The sequence below is a fragment of the Dermacentor variabilis genome, chromosome 4 (genome assembly GCF_050947875.1).
Source record: "Dermacentor variabilis isolate Ectoservices chromosome 4, ASM5094787v1, whole genome shotgun sequence".
Classification (NCBI taxonomy): Eukaryota; Metazoa; Arthropoda; class Arachnida; order Ixodida; family Ixodidae; genus Dermacentor; species Dermacentor variabilis.
Window position 1 is genome coordinate 76,872,707 of NC_134571.1, and position 18,437 is coordinate 76,891,143.

Consider the following 18,437-nt stretch of genomic DNA (forward strand, 5'->3'; position numbering starts at 1 on the left):
AGGAAATGCATGCGTCGTTGGCAGATGGCATTAATTAAGCCGTTACGCTTTCTCAGTCATTAAGATTTTTTACTTCGAGTTTTATTGTAGGCTTCCCGCTGATTCTTCGCTTAGGTCTCTTTGTATCTCGTTAACTACATAAGCAATTAGCGTGCAGGTTAATAGATTCACCAACGCTTCATTCAATCACCTGCTTTCCTTATGCAAGAAAAGTGGTATTCATTATTTCCGTCTATTTGTGTTTTTATCCTTAGCTCAATGTAAATTTCCTATACGTTGAACAGCGTCAGATTTATCAGTAGCTTTTTCTAAATTACGCCGCAGAAAAGCTTTTTTTTTGTTCACCATACAACGGCATGCTAATATTCTTGCAAGCATACAAATAATTTTAGTTAACAAATACATACATACATACATACATACATACATACATACATACATACATACATACATACATACATACATACATACATACATACATACATACATACATACATACATACATACATACATACATACATACATACATACATACATACATACATACATACATACATACATACATACACACACACACACACACACACACACACACACATCACAGGCGAACGGGCGGACGCGCTTACGGATGGGTGAACGGAGGGGCTCGCTGGTGGGCTTGTGGACGGACAACGATTATAACACTATTCGTTTACTCCACATGCCTAGCTACTCGTAGGTTCTCATACCAGTTATTCAACAAAAACACCAACGTGGTCATAAATTAGTCATATCGGATAACACCCATTGCTTATGCCCCTTTCGGTGTTTGCCGTTTTTCAGTGCCACCACGGTGGAAAGTTGCTCCGAAAGAAAAAGCTGCAGTGGTCAGTGAAAACGTGGTCATCGACTGCCAAGCAGAAGGGTCCCCTGCTCCACGGATCTGGTGGGAGAAGTCGTCAGGTCAGTATAAGTTCTCTTTAACGTGCTCAGTACCTTTGAGTCAACTTTACTTCCTTGCCTCCTACTAGTACCCTAGTTACACTCCTCTCATGGGCTGTGTTAAACACATCTGACGTATGATGTGTAGTTTACTCATGAAGCTCTCATTTTGAATGAAAACTAGTAACCTATGTTTTGTCTTTCTACCACAAGTGTTTATCAAACTTCTACGCCCTTTGTAACAAAACGTTAGTAATATTAATTCATACGTCGTTTTCGTGTGGGGCGAAGAGCAGACGGTGTTCAATGAGCTGCGGTAGCGCACGCAAACGCACCTGGGCCTCGCATGTTTTGATAACGACGCTCCTACCGCGGTTCACAACGACGCTAGCAATGTCGGATTACTTACTGTGCTCGTGCAGTGGCAAGATGACGCTGAAAGAGTGATAGCTTAAGCAAGCAGAACCCCATCACGTACGGAAGAGAAGTATTCGATCACGGGAAAAAAGAGTATGTTATGAAAGTTCGCCCATATTTGTACGGTCGTTCATTCAATGTTGTCAGCGACCACCACGCCCTTTGTTGGCTGACAAACTTAAGAGATCCATCAGGTCGACAGGCGCGCTGGAGCCTTAAAAGTCAGCAGTTAGACGTGACTGTCATCTATAAATCGGCGAAGCGGCATAAGGAGGCCGACTTCCTCTCTCGCAGCCCATTTGAACCACCCGCAGCAATACAGAAGATGATGACAACGCAGCCTTTGTCCGATTAGCCAACACGACCCCTATTGAACAGCAGCAATGAGACTACCCGGAGTTGGCGCCCATTATTGATTTCTTTAGGGATTACACTATTGGCATTTCAAGAGGTTTCGCAAGAGCACTAGCATCACTTTTCCACAACAGTGTTCTCTATAGGATTAATTATATATATATATATATATATATATATATATATATATATATATATATATATATATATATATATATATATATATATATATAAATTTTTTTCAGAGAAAACGAAGGTCCCCCCTAACGTTATATTCGTAGGTGCGTTGTTCTTTAATGGTTTCAAGCATCCTGTTGTAAAAACAAACAGTAAAAAGCCTCCCTATAGAAAGGAAAACCTATTTGCTTAGCACCCCTGCTCCAAAGGAACATATGCAGCTGCCGTGGTTGTTTAGTGGCTGCGGTGTTTGGCTGCTAAGCATGGAGGGCGCTGGATCGAATCCCGGCCACGGCGGCCGCATTTCGATGGGTGCGAAATGCGAAAACGTGATTTGTACTTAGGCTTAGGTGCTTGTTAAAGAACCCCAGGTGGTCCAAATTTCTGGAGTACCAGACTACGGCGTGCCTCATGATCAGATCAGGGTTTTAGCACGTAAAACCCCATAATTTAAGTTTTTCTGTAATTTTTAGGAAAATATATGAGTCAATTAGCCCGGCTTGCTCATGGGGCAGCGACGATGAGGATGTTCGCCATGTCCTCCTCGAATGCCCCAGACACGTGGCGCAAGGACGGCAGCTAGCACAAGCGCTACACTCCATTGATCCTCACCGTTCTTTCTCACTCGCAAATTGCTGAGCCCATGGCCATCGAAAATAACACAGCGAAAAGCATTGAATGCACTCGAACATTTTTACGAACATACAGGCATACTTATTAAGTGCTAGATATCGCACTGAATTGACAGGCAATGTAACTACAACTTTCTTTACATTATTTGTGATATTAGCGCTTGTATATTACGTGTTATACTCTTTTGTATGCTGTATTGAAACTCACTCTTGACTGTCATATTCTGTGCCTGTATTATTTTAACTCTGTGTAATTCCTCATCTGTTTACACGCTGATCGCCGCCGCTTGTGCGACTTTGTTTCTGACTTTGCTTACGAACTCATTGTGGTGCGGCTTGCCTTTGCCTTTTATATTTATATGTTCGTGGATGTATAGGACTGTGTGCTGTCGATTTCTGGCCCTGTGGCATCGTTCCTTTACACATTCCTACTGCATATGTTTTTTATATATATTGTTATTTCTGCTATGAGAAAAGGAGTAGCCGTCACCATTATAGGCTGACATGTCGTTCTTTTATTTTCATTGCAATTAAAAAAAAAAGCACGACACCCGTGTCCGCTTATGAAAACGGGGCTTTTGCGTATTCTTGTACGCCCTAATGTGAAATGGCGCTACATTATACTCTCAAATGAGGACGCGAATTTAAACATCAAACTATTCTGAGCACCTTTTATTGCTGATGCTAAGTAAAGGAAAGTGCGCCGTCGATTGAAATGTCGCTGATATGGACCAAATGGGACAGCATATAAAGTTAGCCTACGTTTTTAACCTACGTTCCTTTTGAGGGGAAAACAACAGCGACTAGTTCCTTTCGTCCGCTATTATCTCCTCGCGCTATTTTTGTTCGTCTTTCTTATTATTGTTGCCGTTGTTAATGCTAATTTCTCGCTCTTCCACTGTTTCAGCTTCACGACCGTCCGAGTACAAAGTGATCATCAGCAACTCTCACATACACGCTCTGGAAAACGGCTCGCTCATGGTGCGTGAAGCTGAGCGCAACGACAGTGGGTTCTACCTATGCCAGGCCAGCAATGGCGTAGGATCCGGAATAAGTAAAGTCATCGAACTAAAAGTCCATGGTGAGTGAACTTTTGAGCTCTGTAAGAGCGTTACATGGCGCATTGCGAAAACGAAGAGCCGCATTACTGCTTCCTCTTGAATTCGCATGTGCATAATGGACGAATTAAAAAAGAAAAGCAGGAGAAGCTTGGAATAGCTAGTTGGTTCATCGTAAACGAAAAATTTCAATGCCAACTAGACAAGCACGAAATATTTTAATGAGTCGCTATTTCGTCCTTGTCTAGTTCGTGCTGAAGATCTTTGTTTAAACTGAAACAAGTAGGGGGACAATCAAAGCTGTATGAGAATCGTACCGGGGGTATTAGTGGTGTTAAACGACGCACTCATGCGTTGATTATGGGCTACGCATTGTGTTCCTTTTGGCTTAGGTAATAAATGTAGAACGACCTGAACAAATAAGTGCAAGATTGGATCACGATATGATAGAATAAGCGAATTTACAAATATGACATTTGACAGCGCTTACTTTGGCTAGCCTGTCAACTCATTATCGGGACTACAAAACAAAATATTGCCACGTCTCACACTGTATTTACAGCGCCTTACACTCTTTCTTCCCATTCTGGAGGTGTCATTGGCAGATATAAGATGGCTAAGAATTACTGTGTTTCTTGTCATTTTCTGCGGATGATCAGTGGTGGTATTCATATTGCAATCGTATAGGTTTACTGTATTTTCATTATCATTCGCTTTTTGTAGCCGTTTTTGCCTAATAGATGCTTAATTTCTTTGTTTTCTAGTGCCCGCCCGCTTTAAAAGCGCCTTCAACTCGAAGACTCTGCAGAAAGGCAACACGGCCCATATCAAATGCGAAGTTTTTGGCGAAAAGCCCCTGGCTATTGCCTGGAGCAAGAATGGCCAACCTCTTGCACCAAAACATGATCAAAGGTAAACATCTCGTGCGAAGACACTACGTGGTCACAATTTGCATAACGCTTTTTTTTTTCAACTGATTGAACGAATGCTTTTAATTTACAGCACCTGTGCAACTTTTCTACCTGTTAAAACATTAAATAGGCAGAAATTAGCCGAGGTTCATACAAGCCACGGAGTGGCCATTAAAGTTTTATTTCAGCTTTGTCTTTGTCAGATGTCGCTTTAGCTGGTGTACTAGTCGCTGGACTGGCCTATGTAAATTATTAGAAGCTTGCACATTTTAACAACAGAAATTGCACATTGTGAGGTTCGATATGTGGCAGGAAGGTCCGCACGTAAAGCACGCTAATGTTGTACACATGTGACACACACGTACTTACTTGGCTTGCGTTCTGCCCGTACGTAGTTTATAAACTTGTCATTATTGCTTTAACAGTGGTGAGGAGCTCTGAGGTCTACTTACGACTACCGTTATTCGTTTAGTCGCAAACAAACCTGATTTTTCATGCTACTTGGCTTAACTTTCAGATACGACATAAAAACTAGTGAAGCGGAAGAAAGCCTTACATCGCAGCTTGAGATACAAGCCGTCGACAGAAGAGACTCAGCGCTGTTTGCCTGTCTCGGGAGCAACAAACATGGCCAAGATGAAACCCGGACGCAATTGATTATACAGGGTGAGCCATCGTCACAGTGGTGCTTATCCCAAACACAAACAAAGGCTTTAACGCTTTGAGCGGCGGTGGAAAATAGCGGTGATACAGCAGCTTCGTCCGTCACTTCACATCCGCCGACCCTTATGAAAGCAATCTCGTCTACACTGACGCCGGCATATTAAATAAATTGCGCGTATTGTGTCTGGAAGGACCAATTGAAACAGTTACTGCGGTTGTTGTTTGAACATCTTATGAGACTGCACATTTTGCTCTTAACCAATATATTTGCGATTTTGGGATAACCGGCTCTACCGTAACCTATCTTCCAATTTTTCTAAATTTAAGATTAAAAAAAATAATGGGGACTGCTGTCGCTCTCATATGCTGTCTTTGTAGAATGTCTATCAGAGAAAATGTACGTCCTCATTTTTCGGGGTGTGAATAGCTTGGGCAGAAAGCGCGTATTGGCTCAGTGGCATTATGTTATCGCCTTGCAGAGACTCCTGGCGCACCGTTCAATGTACGAACTTCGGATGTCACCAGCCGATCGATGGTGGTCACGTGGGACCAACCGTATACTGGAAACAGCCACATCACATCGTACAGGGTGCAGAGCAAGACGTCAGGCAGTACGATATTTTTTTCATTCCCCAGTAGTGTTCCAGTTTACACGAGTGGTCATTTTCGGTTTCATTATTTCTTGTCTCGCATATTTGCTTTTCTCGCTTGTCTCGCTTGCATAGCGTCTTGCATCAAACTTGAGCGGAAGACAGCTCAACTGCAAAGCCGTCATTTCTGCGAAGGGATATCCGCATGTAGTTGCATAGACGTATACAGAGCTCCCTGCATGTTCTTTTTTTCGTATTTAACAAGTATATGTAGCTGTTTGCTGCACCATGTAAAAGCATGGAGGAAATCACCTCTCATTTTTAATTGAATGTAGAGAAAAATATTAAGTATTCTATTACGTTATCGCCTGTTTCTCGTTAGGGAAAGATTCTGATGTTTATGCACCGAGCCTCTCTTTATGGTTCACCTTGCACATGACCTCGATGACCCCAATAGCACACTTTTGTGCATTTATCGCATTCTTTAGCTTCTCAGTCTGGTCACAAATGGCTGCAAATATGTGAACAGAGAAATATAAGCCAGGGCTTAATTTTCCTCAAGTAGTTTAATCCGGTATCAATTACACATAACATTATTCAGCATAGTAAAAAGGTAACCAGGACAATTCGGTTTCTGAACAAGATTATGTTAATGCGAAGTCTGAGGCTAAGTACCGTTTTCACGACGGCTCAAGGTTACTGAAGCATGTCTATTTACAAAGCTAGGTTTGATGACTGCATAATATACCGCATATCTACAAGTGTATCATCATGCCTCTCGTCAAGCTAATGAACTGGACCTTTTTTTGTTTAGTAACTACGCCAGCATGGCAACAGCACCGACCATACCCAACTGAGTTCGTGCGGACAATGCAAAATTGCGTGCTATGCGTCAACGCGCCTCACACCGGAGATATCATGGAGCTCATTTCGGTTACAAGAGCCCTGTGCTGGATGCCGACTCTCGTGCGCACTATGAGGTCATGTGTAACCTAATACTACACCTCGGCGCTGGCACGATGAGAAAATTCCAACACAACACCATGCACGATTCGCGAGATTGAATCCCGGCCACGGCGGACGCATTTCGGTGGAAGCGAATTGCGAAAACACCCGTGTGCTTAGATTTAGGTGCACGTTAAAGAACCACAGGTGGTCAAAATTTCCAGAGTCCCTCACTACGGCGTGTCTCATAATCATGTCGTGGTTTTCTTTCTAAAACCCCATAATTTAATTAACCAGGCATGATATAATACAACACCGTGCACAATATAACACGATGCAAGCCGAGAGTGTGTGCCAGACATAACATTGTGCCAACACATTGGCTTACAGCCGACTGGCACGGAAACGCTGCTGTCGGATCTGAATGTTCGTAAACAGGACGGTCGTTTTTAGTTGTGTGGACATGAACACTCGCGCGATTCCTGAAACTCTGGTGCACGAACGCTAAAACTGGCTTCTCTGCAATAAGATATTTTTAAAGGAGAAGCCAGCTTTAAGAAATTTCACGGGTGCCGTGTAGATCTCGCGAATAGTTTTTACCACCTGAAGTTCTTTAACGTGCGCCCAGATCTCCACATATTAGTGCTTTTTCTTCTTTTTACAGCGAAGCTTTTAATGGCTAGTTCCCCCAGGACCGTGTCCGTGCTTAGACACAAAATCTCGAAGATAGTGCAATGCCGGGCCGATCCACGGCGGAGATGAAACAGGCGTTAAGCACTTCCCCTACGTGGCCTTATTCAGAAGATAGTGCGACGCCGGGCCGACCCACGGTGGAGGTGAAGCAAGCGTTAAGCCCTCCCCAAAAGTGGCCCGATCCCTAAGATACTGCAATAAAGGACTAACGCGCGGCGAAGGTTACGCAAGCGTTAAGCACTCCCCATACGTGCGCCGAACCCGAAGATAGTGCAATGCCGGGCCCACCCATGGCATAGGTGCAGTTCACTATTAAGAGGCCCACATAACAGCTTCGCTGGTCATACTTCTTCACAGAGTAAAACAGCACTGAGTTTTTTCTTTCCTTTCACATTCATCGGAATGTGGGCGTAGCGGCCGGGAGTCAAACCCCTGACCTCGAACCCAAGCGAAGAGAAATGAGCTTGAGAATTTACCATCGTTTTGCAGGAGGTAGCATCTTTAATGTAAGCTTTTCGTGTGAACTGGGTAATGCCGTCTTGGTGGGACGGTAACCGCTTTTTATTGTCGGCGACTGAGGTTTTACCTCAGTCACCGACGATATCAAGCACCTGCTGCGACAATATCAAGTACCCATGGCCGCGGCTTACATCCGTATAGGCGACAAGAATGTGTGCGCCGATTCCGTAGATAGCGAAATACCGGACACCCGTTCCCTGGGGGAGTACCCTGGCCGGCTTACGCCCGTATCACGGCGCGTAGACAGGAATGCGTGGACCGATCCCGGAGATAGTGCTATAGCGGACCGACCCGCGGCCGAGGTGAAGCAGGCTTCGAGCACTCCGCCAACTTCCAAAAATAAGTTTAATATCTTAAGTCCAAATGGAACCCCATAAATTAGGTATTGTCGACAAAGAGAAGAGAGTTGTTGTAAGAGAAACACTACACACATATATTATAAAGTGCACTTAGTGTAGCGAGTTGGCCTTCATGCGCTTTATTTGTTTTAAATCCGGTTTGAGGATTAATAACAGGGGGAAGGAGTGTGGCGCGGTGCCTGTGTGCCTTGCCTGCGGTTCCGTGGTTATAACGTCACGCGCGTCGGAAGCGCTGGCGCGGCTGCAGCAGCGGTTGGGGCAGATCTATGGGAGGTATATGGTAACTGCGGCGGCGTTTGTGTCGCCGCAGTCATCTAAACAGCCTAAACAGCTTCGTTAGTAATCCATCCCCACATGATTGTTGTGACCCCACGAATTTTTTTTTATGTACACTGACACAGAGCATGTACGTACCTCGCTTAACTGTGCATACGTGACAAGAAAAGGAACTGCATTTTGAAGAAGAAGGTGCAAAGCGTTCACAGTTTACCAAAGAGGCGGTCAAGCGTAACATATATATCCACGCGTCAATCCACAACAAATGTTTAATGAGCAAAACTATATTGCAGGTGATGCGATGTTTCTGCTTTTTGTTGCGATAGCAACTATATGGACACTCCGGGCGCATTTTTGCCGTCACCGTCGCGGTGATCCGTATAAAGTCCAAGGGCGATAACAGACGCCGCACGCCGTATGCTGCATGTGCGAGTAAAAACGTGCGAGGGTGAGCCGACGATCGCGGCTCATTCTCGCGCGCGCATGGGAGGAAAGCGGGGAGCAAGCGCCCCGTCTTCCGTCACGCGCAAAGAACCTGGGAGAAGGTATACGCAGGGGGGCGCGGGGGTCGTTGTACTTCGGCAGTAATTGCGCATGGCGCGTCTGCGCACGGTCGCGCGTGCTTTATCTTGAAAGCGATCTGATTTTGGGGGCAGTCTAGGTGGACCGATGACTCGTAGCTTTGCACTTGCTGTGTTCTCGCCGCTCAGTTTGAGTTGAAGCGATAGACAGCACGAAGGTCACTTGACCCGCAGCCGCTGCCGCGCTTCCTCACGCTACCGCTTTGACAACGAGTGCCCCGGTAATCGGGCGTGATGTGTACATGTTTGCCTCTGCGCGTTGACACCATGCTTGTTTAGTTAGTAAAGCAATGAAGGGGGCTAGTTGGTGGACGTTCATGATTATATTGCGCTTAGTGTTACACTGATGATATAAGTGAAGGACAGGACGCGGGCGTATGTAGCGCTACGTACGTCCGCGTCCTGTCCTTCACTTAAATCGTCAGTGTAACACTAAGCGCAATATAATTATGAAATGTTTAGTTAATAAACGAGTGCTTACAAGTTTCTACGGCCGATAAAACTACAATCCTTACTTCGCATGGCTATCTATTAATTTGTTATCGCAATCGATGCTTCGCCTTTCAGATGAAACTGCGACTTTTTCCCCCTCTCAAGTGAACATGCAAACTTTTGAGAGCCTCAATTATTCTTATTTACATAGCGGGTACTCATAGCCCAGAAAACCATGCATTCGAAAGCAATTATACTGTCGGTTTGAGAACTGGTGAGCATTGCTAGTAAATTATTTTTTGTCGGAGACGATAACGTAACCATTTTATCGAACTGTTGTTCTCACTTGCCTTGCTCGACTTTGTGACCACTTGACTAGTTGCTCATTTATATATTTCAGCAACCAGTTTTGCGAGAAGAGGTACAAATTAGCAATCAAGTGGAGCCGTAAGTCTTCTGCGAATGAATGCATAAATATATATATTTTCCCTTTCAGTGAAATGGAGTGGCGATATCCGAGAGAACAAGGTGCAAGGAACCGTCACAACACTGACGCTGAGAGAGCTGCGGCCTACTACGGCATACATCATTCGAATCCAAGCTGAAAATTCTTTGGGGGCTGGTGACTACAGTCAAGAAGTACAGGTGACGACTGACGAAGAAGGTAAGCCACAAAGGGCACTTCAATGCATTTTAAATGCATATACATTCTTTTAGTTCTCATCTTTTAGTTTTTGATAATTTGAATTTAATATAGGAGCATGTGGTAAGCAACAGCGTTCAGGTTGCCTAGGGAAGACGATCGACGAGGTAGGTGGTGTCCATAATTTTACGTCCATGACGTACTTGCGGCTCCCGCAATCACATCAGCCGCATGCAGCGAGCAAAAGCATAACCTTATAGATCTGTATTTTTTACCCAGAGGGGACCATCGTTATGGTGCGGATAAGGTGCCTTGATGCCCGCACGAGCATCGAGGCACTCTACTATAGGTGCGGATTTTGGACACCACCTATCACGTCACGCACCTATATATAGTGATTCGGAGAAAAGCGGAACTCAATAGTATTAACTCAATTAAATTTAGCATGTACGCGGATGATACCAACATCTGGGTTAACAGTGGGAGTGACGCAGCCATTGAACTTAAACTACAGATAGCGGCGAATATGGTGGAAGAGTATGCGGCCAGCAGAGGCTTGGCGTGCTCGCCACAGAAATCGGAGCTGTTAATCATTGAGCCAAAACAACAAAGGGGACACGCTGGGAGCAGCAGACCCATCAATGTTTTCGTAAACGGAAGTGAGGTTCCCAAGGTGGAGGAAATCAGAATTCTGGGCATGTATATTCGGAGAAATGGATGCAACCTCACGACAATCAAAAAGCTAGAAGGATATGCGGCGCAGGTCACGGGAATCTTTAGGAGAATTTCACTCAAAAACAGGGGCCTCAAAGAGAACAGCCTCCTCAGACTCATGCAAGCCTTCATTACCAACCGTATAGCGTTTGCCACACCGTATCTTGTGTTTAAACGAGAAGAAAAGGAGAAAATAGATGCGATCATTAGGAAGAGCGTTAAGAGAGCCCTAGAGCTCCCAGACTCGACCTCGACAGACCTCCTCCTCAAAATGGGGGTTCACAACACGCTAGTTGAGCTCATTGAGGCAGTGCGAGTGTCTCAGTTGGAAAGAATAGGGCAGTCTAAAACAGGGAGAGAAATCATGTAATGGGTAGGAATCCAATGCGACAGGGGTGCCCCGACTGACAAGAAAGACATTCCGTTGGACGTGCATAAACGCTTCCGAATCGCCCCCCTGCCTAAAAATATGCGTCTTATCTACAACAAAGAGAGGAGAGCTCACAGGGCTAAGGCTGTAGTATAAATAAACTTAAAAACACACCGGCGCATAAAGTAGCGTACGTGGACGCCGCTTGCGGCAGAGACGGGGCTGCGGTATCGACGGTGGCTGGTGGCGTCATCATCATCATCGTCATCATCAGCCTGGTTACGCCTAGTTACGCCCACTGCAGGGCAAAGGCCTCTTCCATATTTCTCCAACTACCCCGGTCATGTACTAATTATGGCCTGTTGTCCCTGATGGGTGCGTTAAGATAGCGTGCTCCACGTGCACGAGGGACACCTGTACAGCCGAGGAGGTTGCAGTAGCGCTCGCTTGAGCGGGAGTAATATTATGCGATAACAAATTAGCTATCCGAAATTTTAACAAAGGGAGAATCTCGGAAGAAGCCCTCCACATTCTACTCAAAAACCCTCCCAGGAGGGACATAACATTTATTTGGCTACCGGCCCATGAAGAAGTCCCAGGCAACGAAGCCGCTCACGAGCCTGCCCGAGCACTCTACCACCGGGCAACTTTAGAGCAGCCGGATCCAGGGATAAAAGATAGCATCATCACGTACAGGAAAATTGTCGATCATTACAAAGCCAAAAGAAGAATCTTCCCGCCTCCGCATCGGTCTCCCTCTCTGGAGGACACTCGCATTTGGCGAAGCCTCCAGGGAAACAATTATAATTCACCATATTGGATGTACTTAACACAGACGAGGGACTATAACGACGCCCTCTGCAAAATTTGTAAGCAAAAAGGTACGCTAGACCATATAATATGGCAGTGTGCTGGCTCCCCAGGGACCAAGGAAAACATTGACAGTAAAGAAGCCTGGGAGGCCTTGCTCCAGAGCGAGGCTGAAGACGACCAGCATCGAGCAATCCGCCTGGACGTTGAGGCCGTGAAGACTCACCGTCCTCAACGCGTGGGGACTGCTTTGTCCCCCCCCCCCCCCCCCCCCCACCCCTCCTACCTACGTGTAGGTTAAGAGGCGGGCAACCCAGCTCGGTGGAATAATAAAGTTTTCAATCAATCAATCAATCGGAGAAAAGAGAAAATTATGCTATTTTCTGCATCGTGGGACCTGGAAACTCCTTGCCACTTTAGAAATCCACGTTCTAGTGGCGACACACGCTGAATAAACAGGCGCAGGCCTTGAAGGCTATGCTTTTGCTGGTTGCATATGGCGGAAGCGATTGTGGAAGCTTAAAACACGTCATAAAGCTGTTTCACATGCTGCGACTGGAACGACGAAAATCGGTGCAGTCGTACGCATCGCAATGCGTTTTTAGATAGACATTGGGTTTTGGGAGACGTTTGTTTTGGACACCACCTACTGAAAAGGTCAATCGTCATCATTGGTCATCATCACCTCATCCGGCCATCGGAATTCGACACAATCCGATCCATTCAAATCCAATTTGATTTTTTAAAGGCAGGGTTTCGCATTTAGCACTGTCGCTTAGGGGTGGTAGGTTTGTTGAGTGCAGTGCAAACGAAGTTCTGTATTTGTTGCTTTCTGAGACTACCACTACAGCGAAAAAAAAAAAAAACAAGGTAACGATGTGTCGGCATTGTCGGAAATGACTAGGCAAATCGGCAGCGTTCTACTAGTGTACGTTGCAGAACTCCGGACATGGACTCCGGAACTCCGTGCTCGAGGCCAGGAAATCAATCGTGAATCGCGCTTCACGGATACAATAACGTCCTAATTTTCGGTTCTCACAGCGCAGTTAAACCGCATAAGAAGCAGGGAATTTCAAGTGAATGGTTTTCCTGTAGTCCATTATGAGGTGTGTGTGTGTTTAGTTGCTGCTGCTGTTGTAATGGTGTGATTCGAACGACAACACGACCGTCCTTCTAGAGGTTCCTTGAAAGCTAAAGTCGTTCGGACTATGGCAGACTTAAAGTATGGTCGTTTTGCTAAAAGATGTCCGGCATACTGTAATGAGCGTTGGTAAAGATATGCTTCCAGAGAAAGCTAGATTTTTTCGTAATTTGTCAGCTGTGCTCTCCGTGAGTAAAAACTTCAACTCTTCACTGCGCGCGCTGCTACCTCGCGCTAGTTCCCGTTGGACCTGCGTTTTCTTTTTTTTTTTTATGTCTCTGCCACAATTTGACTACTTCCTGAATTTTTAGAGAATCCATATTTATTGGTCTGCTTGCTAATACGGTTGAAACATTAGCAGACTGACTACTTTCTTATGCTGAACGCCAGCAGCCTCAGCACCCTAATTTGCCACGGCCGAATATTGCTGCTGAAGACAACTAAGAATTTTGTGCATCATTTTAAACAAGTCGTGCTGTAAACATTGTAAAGGTTGTGTATGATCATTTTTGTTTTGGTCTTGTCTTCGTGAACTATTCTGCGCATCATTTTTACCATGTCATGCGGTTAACTTTGTAAAGATTGTGTATAACTACTTTTGTTTTGATCCTGTTGCACTGACTTTCTCTTGCTTCTTGAGATGTAATGGCTCATTCTGTGCTCACTTAAACTTAGAAAACAGAAGAAAAAAGGAAACTGCTGTCATAAAAAAAAATATTAACAGCTTCTGTAGTGGTATGACATCTATAAGCTTTCAGTTGTTATGCTCCTTGGCTATGATGGCTTGCATTTTATGCTTTTGTCATGACACTAAAAAAAGAAAGAAGAAAGCCAGTTCACCAGCCGCGGTAGCTTAGTGGCTATGGCATTGCACTCAAGGCCACAAGAATAATCCCAGCCACATTTCAGAAAGGGTAAAATACAAAAATGCTCATCTACGTAGATTTAGGTGCACATTAAAGAACCCCACGTCGGCAAAATTAATCCAATGTCCCCCGATACAGCTTGCCCCATAGTGAGATTGTAGTTTTGCCCATAAAACCTCAGAATTTGTTATGAAATACAGTTACAGGTGTGAACAATTCTTGCATTTATGCTTTGCTGAACTGCATGTTAGATCTAAGTTTGATTCTAATAATTCAATTATTGTAAAGCTGCTACTCTTTTGTTTTTTACAGCGCCTGAAGGACCTCCACTAAATGTCCAAGCAACCCCAGTTTCCTCAACTACTCTCAAGGTGACATGGCAGGTAATGTAAAAAGTGCGATTCTTTTTCACATTATGTTAACAATCTATTTTACCAAAGTATAGGTTTAGTACTCGCAACTACCTTGAATTTTCACTTCTGTACTAGCATTTTCAAGAAGGCTTCGAAAGGCTAAAGACACTGTTTTGTTCACTAAGCAAAGAAAGACAAGGACAGGTGACTGGCAGCTGCATAGTCATTTGTCCTTGTCCATCTTGGTGTCGCCTTTTGTCGGGAAAATCAGCACAGCGATCTAAATGATACATTCCACTGCAAGTCAAAAATCTTTCGTGGTTTTCTTCAAGCCTGCCTTAGTAACACATTTTGTATATCTTGTAAAGAAAACGAGCATCCTCCTAGCAGCATCACCAGTGTTTCGCATGCACTTTTGGCTGCTGCTGTCAATTTGAGACTGTGCATCACATTGCATCATCCTGCCAGCTCGTAGCATCATTGCTAAATTGTCCCACCAATAAACCTCGTCACGCTCTCACTGTTTTTGCATGGTTGCTTTTGGTGAGCTTGGCGCATGCTCAGTAGTTTGCTTTTGATTGTTGCTGCAGTGTTACTCTTTCAGGGCAAAGAAATGTTTATGCTGCTAATATCAACATTCCTAACATTTTGATGATATGGAGAAACACTCAGAGTCATTAGCATGTGACAAATGTTTCTTTAGCTTCACCTTTTCCAGTCCTCCGATTTGTCTTGCATGCCCTCTTCCTTACATCAGTTTTGAACATAATATGAGACATTGAGGGTGCCACTGCGCTTGTTGGTGTGCAAACCATTAACTGTGCCTAGATTTCTGGGCGGTAGCAGTAACAAGTGAAGAACTCGTATCATTGTTATGTTGCAGCCACCGAAAAAGGAGCACCAAAATGGCCTACTCAAAGGGTACTATGTGGGCTACAAGAAACATGGGTCGTCGGATACCTATGTCTACAAAACTGTCGACACAACAGGGAGTGTGAAAGAGGAGGCTCTGCTCACATCACTGCAACGTTCCACAAAGTACACGGTGCTGGTACAAGCATTCAACGAAAAAGGGACTGGTCCGCCATGCGAGGAAATCCACCTTGAGACCTTTGAGAATGGTAAGAAAGCTTGTTGTAGTGCTACACCCAAATGCTTATTGTGATGCATGGGCTCACAAAACTGGGCTTCATGGTAATTTTTGATTATTTTCACAGACACTATACACTGTAATTAGCATGCGCACAGTGATTTCTCACTAGTGAAAGTGCTGCTTCTATTTATTAGTCTGTTGGAATGTTTCGCATATTTCTGGCGAGTAAATATTATTGAGCAGTGTTGCAGGACTGCATCTTTCCTGCATATGTAGGTTGATGCAACATTTGCATTTGGCAATCTTACGAAATTTATTACTCATCCTTACAGGAAGCTGTGACATGCCAATAGCATTCTCTTCAGTTAAAATGAATGCTGCCATATTCACCAATGGATTGTGCTATTTCAAAGTTCATTCATCTGCTGTGCTAAAGTTGTAGTTCAAGTATGTTATTGATGACAGTAAGCTAGGGTTTTCAGTGCAATCTCTCACTTTGGGACCCTCATCTCTATATCCTGCTTCCTTTAGTTTTAAAATTCCAAATATATTGTGGAAACAGCAGTCTTTGACTGTCAAGTAAGTTACAGCGGATTTCGCAAACCTATATCTACCATAGGGTAACAAAATACTACTCCATGCTAGATCACGGCACAATTTATTACTTGGAGATTGCATGTAATTTACACTGAAGTTATATTTTGTTCTTACTAAATTATCAAGATTGCTAAAATGTTTAGTCACTGCCGTTGTTCACTTGCTTGTAAAGCTCATCAAACAATTCTTGCTGCTGATGCTGTGTGTTGGTGGCAAACACAGCTTTTGTGCAAAAGGGCAGTGTTACACACTGGTGTTTACACTCTGCAGTAAAATCACATGGTGTCTCTCAGCATGTAGAAGTGACACAGCAGACAATGAAAAGCTTACTGACATGGTAATAATTGTGGTAATTTTTGTGGTAAGTGAATTGTCTGGGATCTCTAAACCCTAGAAAAGATACTTGCAAGCCTCAGAGCGCCCTGAATAATTTATTATAGGTAACAGTTTTTCTACAGTCAGTTTCGACTTCGCTTCTACTGTGTCATGATGCAGAAGGTGATCACATGGGAGCAAGAGATTGTCATATTTTGACACTCTCTCCAGCTAGCTCTGTCATCTAGTATGCTGCTGCATCGGCACCCACAATGAGCAGCAGCATAGGAGGCAACTGAATAGGCTGCAGTGATTGTCAAAACCTTGCAATGTCCTTGTCCCACGCGATCACTTTCTGCATCATGACTTCATGACACAGTAGGTAACCTCCTGTGAAATGAAACTTAAACTGGCTGTAGGAAAGCTGTTGGTGCTCTGAGGCTCGCCAGTATATTTTATGCGATTTAGAGGCTTAGGACCTTCACTTAGTGTGATAAAATGAAGTGCCAACAATATCATGTCAGTACTTCTTCTAAGCTCTGGCAGAATTCTTTTCTTTGCGATGAAGCAAGAGAAAGCCATCAGCTGAAAAGCAAGTTGATACAAAGTGACTGGTGGAATTAACAAACCCACTTAGAATGTGCCACTGGAAAAGAGTTCTTGCCCTTGAAGCAAACACAATGTGCTGTATATAGACTGCCATAAATCACCGAAGAAGTTGAAGCAGACGAGGCAGCGTCCTACTGCCCGAATGCATGAGTTTGAGGACGACACAAAAAGAAACATAGCTATATAGCAGCAGTGGCTTGGGGCAACAACTTGTTAGGCCATTGTTGGGCCTTCTTTTTATGTAACAAGGCAAAAAATTTTAGATTTACTGCCTGACTACTACCAACCATCTTCTAAGAAAAATTCCTGCTGTTTTTGTTGCATCTGTTAATGCATGTTGCATTGCTTTCATCATGTGCCCTTGCCTGAAGTGCTTAGAGAAAAGCAAAGTTGAAAACTTAGTCTCTCTCTCTGTCTGCTTCAGTGACACTAAAATGTTTCACTTTATCTGCTTTCTGTAATTTCTGGAAGCATGTGCTTTAGGCCACAGATATATTGCATGCACAACAATCAAATTGTGCTTCAAATTGTTTTCTTCTTCAATTGGGCACATTTTATGGCACCAGGGGCTTGCACTTGAGCAGCATGGTTTCGACAGAAACAATGCATCTTCAGAATTCACCTTACGTCCGCTAAGTGGCCCGAGAGGGTAGCGCCACTGCGTGCATGTGATTGGAATCAAAACAGGGGTTACATAGGAACATCAGCAAAGCACATGGATGGTAGTCAAGCAAGCACTGATGCACTTTCAAAGGACTGCAATAGAACAAAACATTTATTTGTGGCTAGGCTTTGTCTGCATTGCCCCTGCATTACCTTTGGCGGGGAGCTTGCCCTGTTCATCCTCCACAGGGGCCACAGTTCGAAGCCTGCAGCAACCCAGACCAGGACTCCCTCTGCATACTGCCTCCCCCTCCCCAGTTCTCGTTTTTGTTGCAGCAGCAAGCAAAGTGCATGAAAAAAAAAAAGTTAACATTGCTTGGGCAGTAGGCGGACACGTGACCTTGCCCTTTCCAGGCTTCTTGCACTATTCCGCATGTAGAATTGCAGCTGTGCACAGACTGCTCTCTCATAAATTTGCTTCCACTGACCCTTTTCAGTTAATACCCAGTTATGCGGGGAAAAAAATTTTTCTTTCTTTCTTTTTGTTTCTTTCTTTCGACCTAGATCGAAAATGTTGAAGCCTAGTTATATACAAGTCTTGAATATTGTCTCCTGTTAAATTCAAAAGAGTTGCTTGATGCCACCTTGTGGCTATTCTCCCTGCTCTCTAGATCCACCGCCTCCACCATCGATGAGTGTCTTCAGCACCAGTTCTTCTTCAATCCAGTTGCAATGGAACTCGAACACAAATGATGAACCAACTATAATGGGTATGCTTTAATGAGCATTTCTTCT

The 18,437-nt window shown here is 44.2% G+C and overlaps 1 protein-coding gene and 1 non-coding gene across 3 annotated transcripts in view; one reads left to right on the forward strand and one right to left on the reverse strand.

The window, feature by feature from the left end:
• The window catches only part of LOC142579398 (cell adhesion molecule Dscam1-like), a 377,301-nt gene that overhangs the window by 321,242 nt on the left and 37,622 nt on the right, over positions 1 to 18,437 (forward strand). For both annotated transcript variants that reach the window (XM_075689534.1, XM_075689535.1), the window contains exons 12-20: positions 823 to 942; positions 3,409 to 3,582; positions 4,324 to 4,471; positions 4,988 to 5,136; positions 5,613 to 5,744; positions 10,025 to 10,192; positions 14,385 to 14,455; positions 15,309 to 15,546; positions 18,314 to 18,412. In XM_075689534.1, the coding sequence (XP_075545649.1) occupies positions 823 to 942; positions 3,409 to 3,582; positions 4,324 to 4,471; positions 4,988 to 5,136; positions 5,613 to 5,744; positions 10,025 to 10,192; positions 14,385 to 14,455; positions 15,309 to 15,546; positions 18,314 to 18,412 (1,299 nt within the window). The remainder of the gene's footprint in view (positions 1 to 822; positions 943 to 3,408; positions 3,583 to 4,323; positions 4,472 to 4,987; positions 5,137 to 5,612; positions 5,745 to 10,024; positions 10,193 to 14,384; positions 14,456 to 15,308; positions 15,547 to 18,313; positions 18,413 to 18,437) is intronic.
• On the reverse strand, positions 8,129 to 8,317 carry LOC142580643 (U2 spliceosomal RNA). The gene has a single exon (XR_012827806.1). It is a non-coding gene; the product is annotated as a U2 spliceosomal RNA (small nuclear RNA).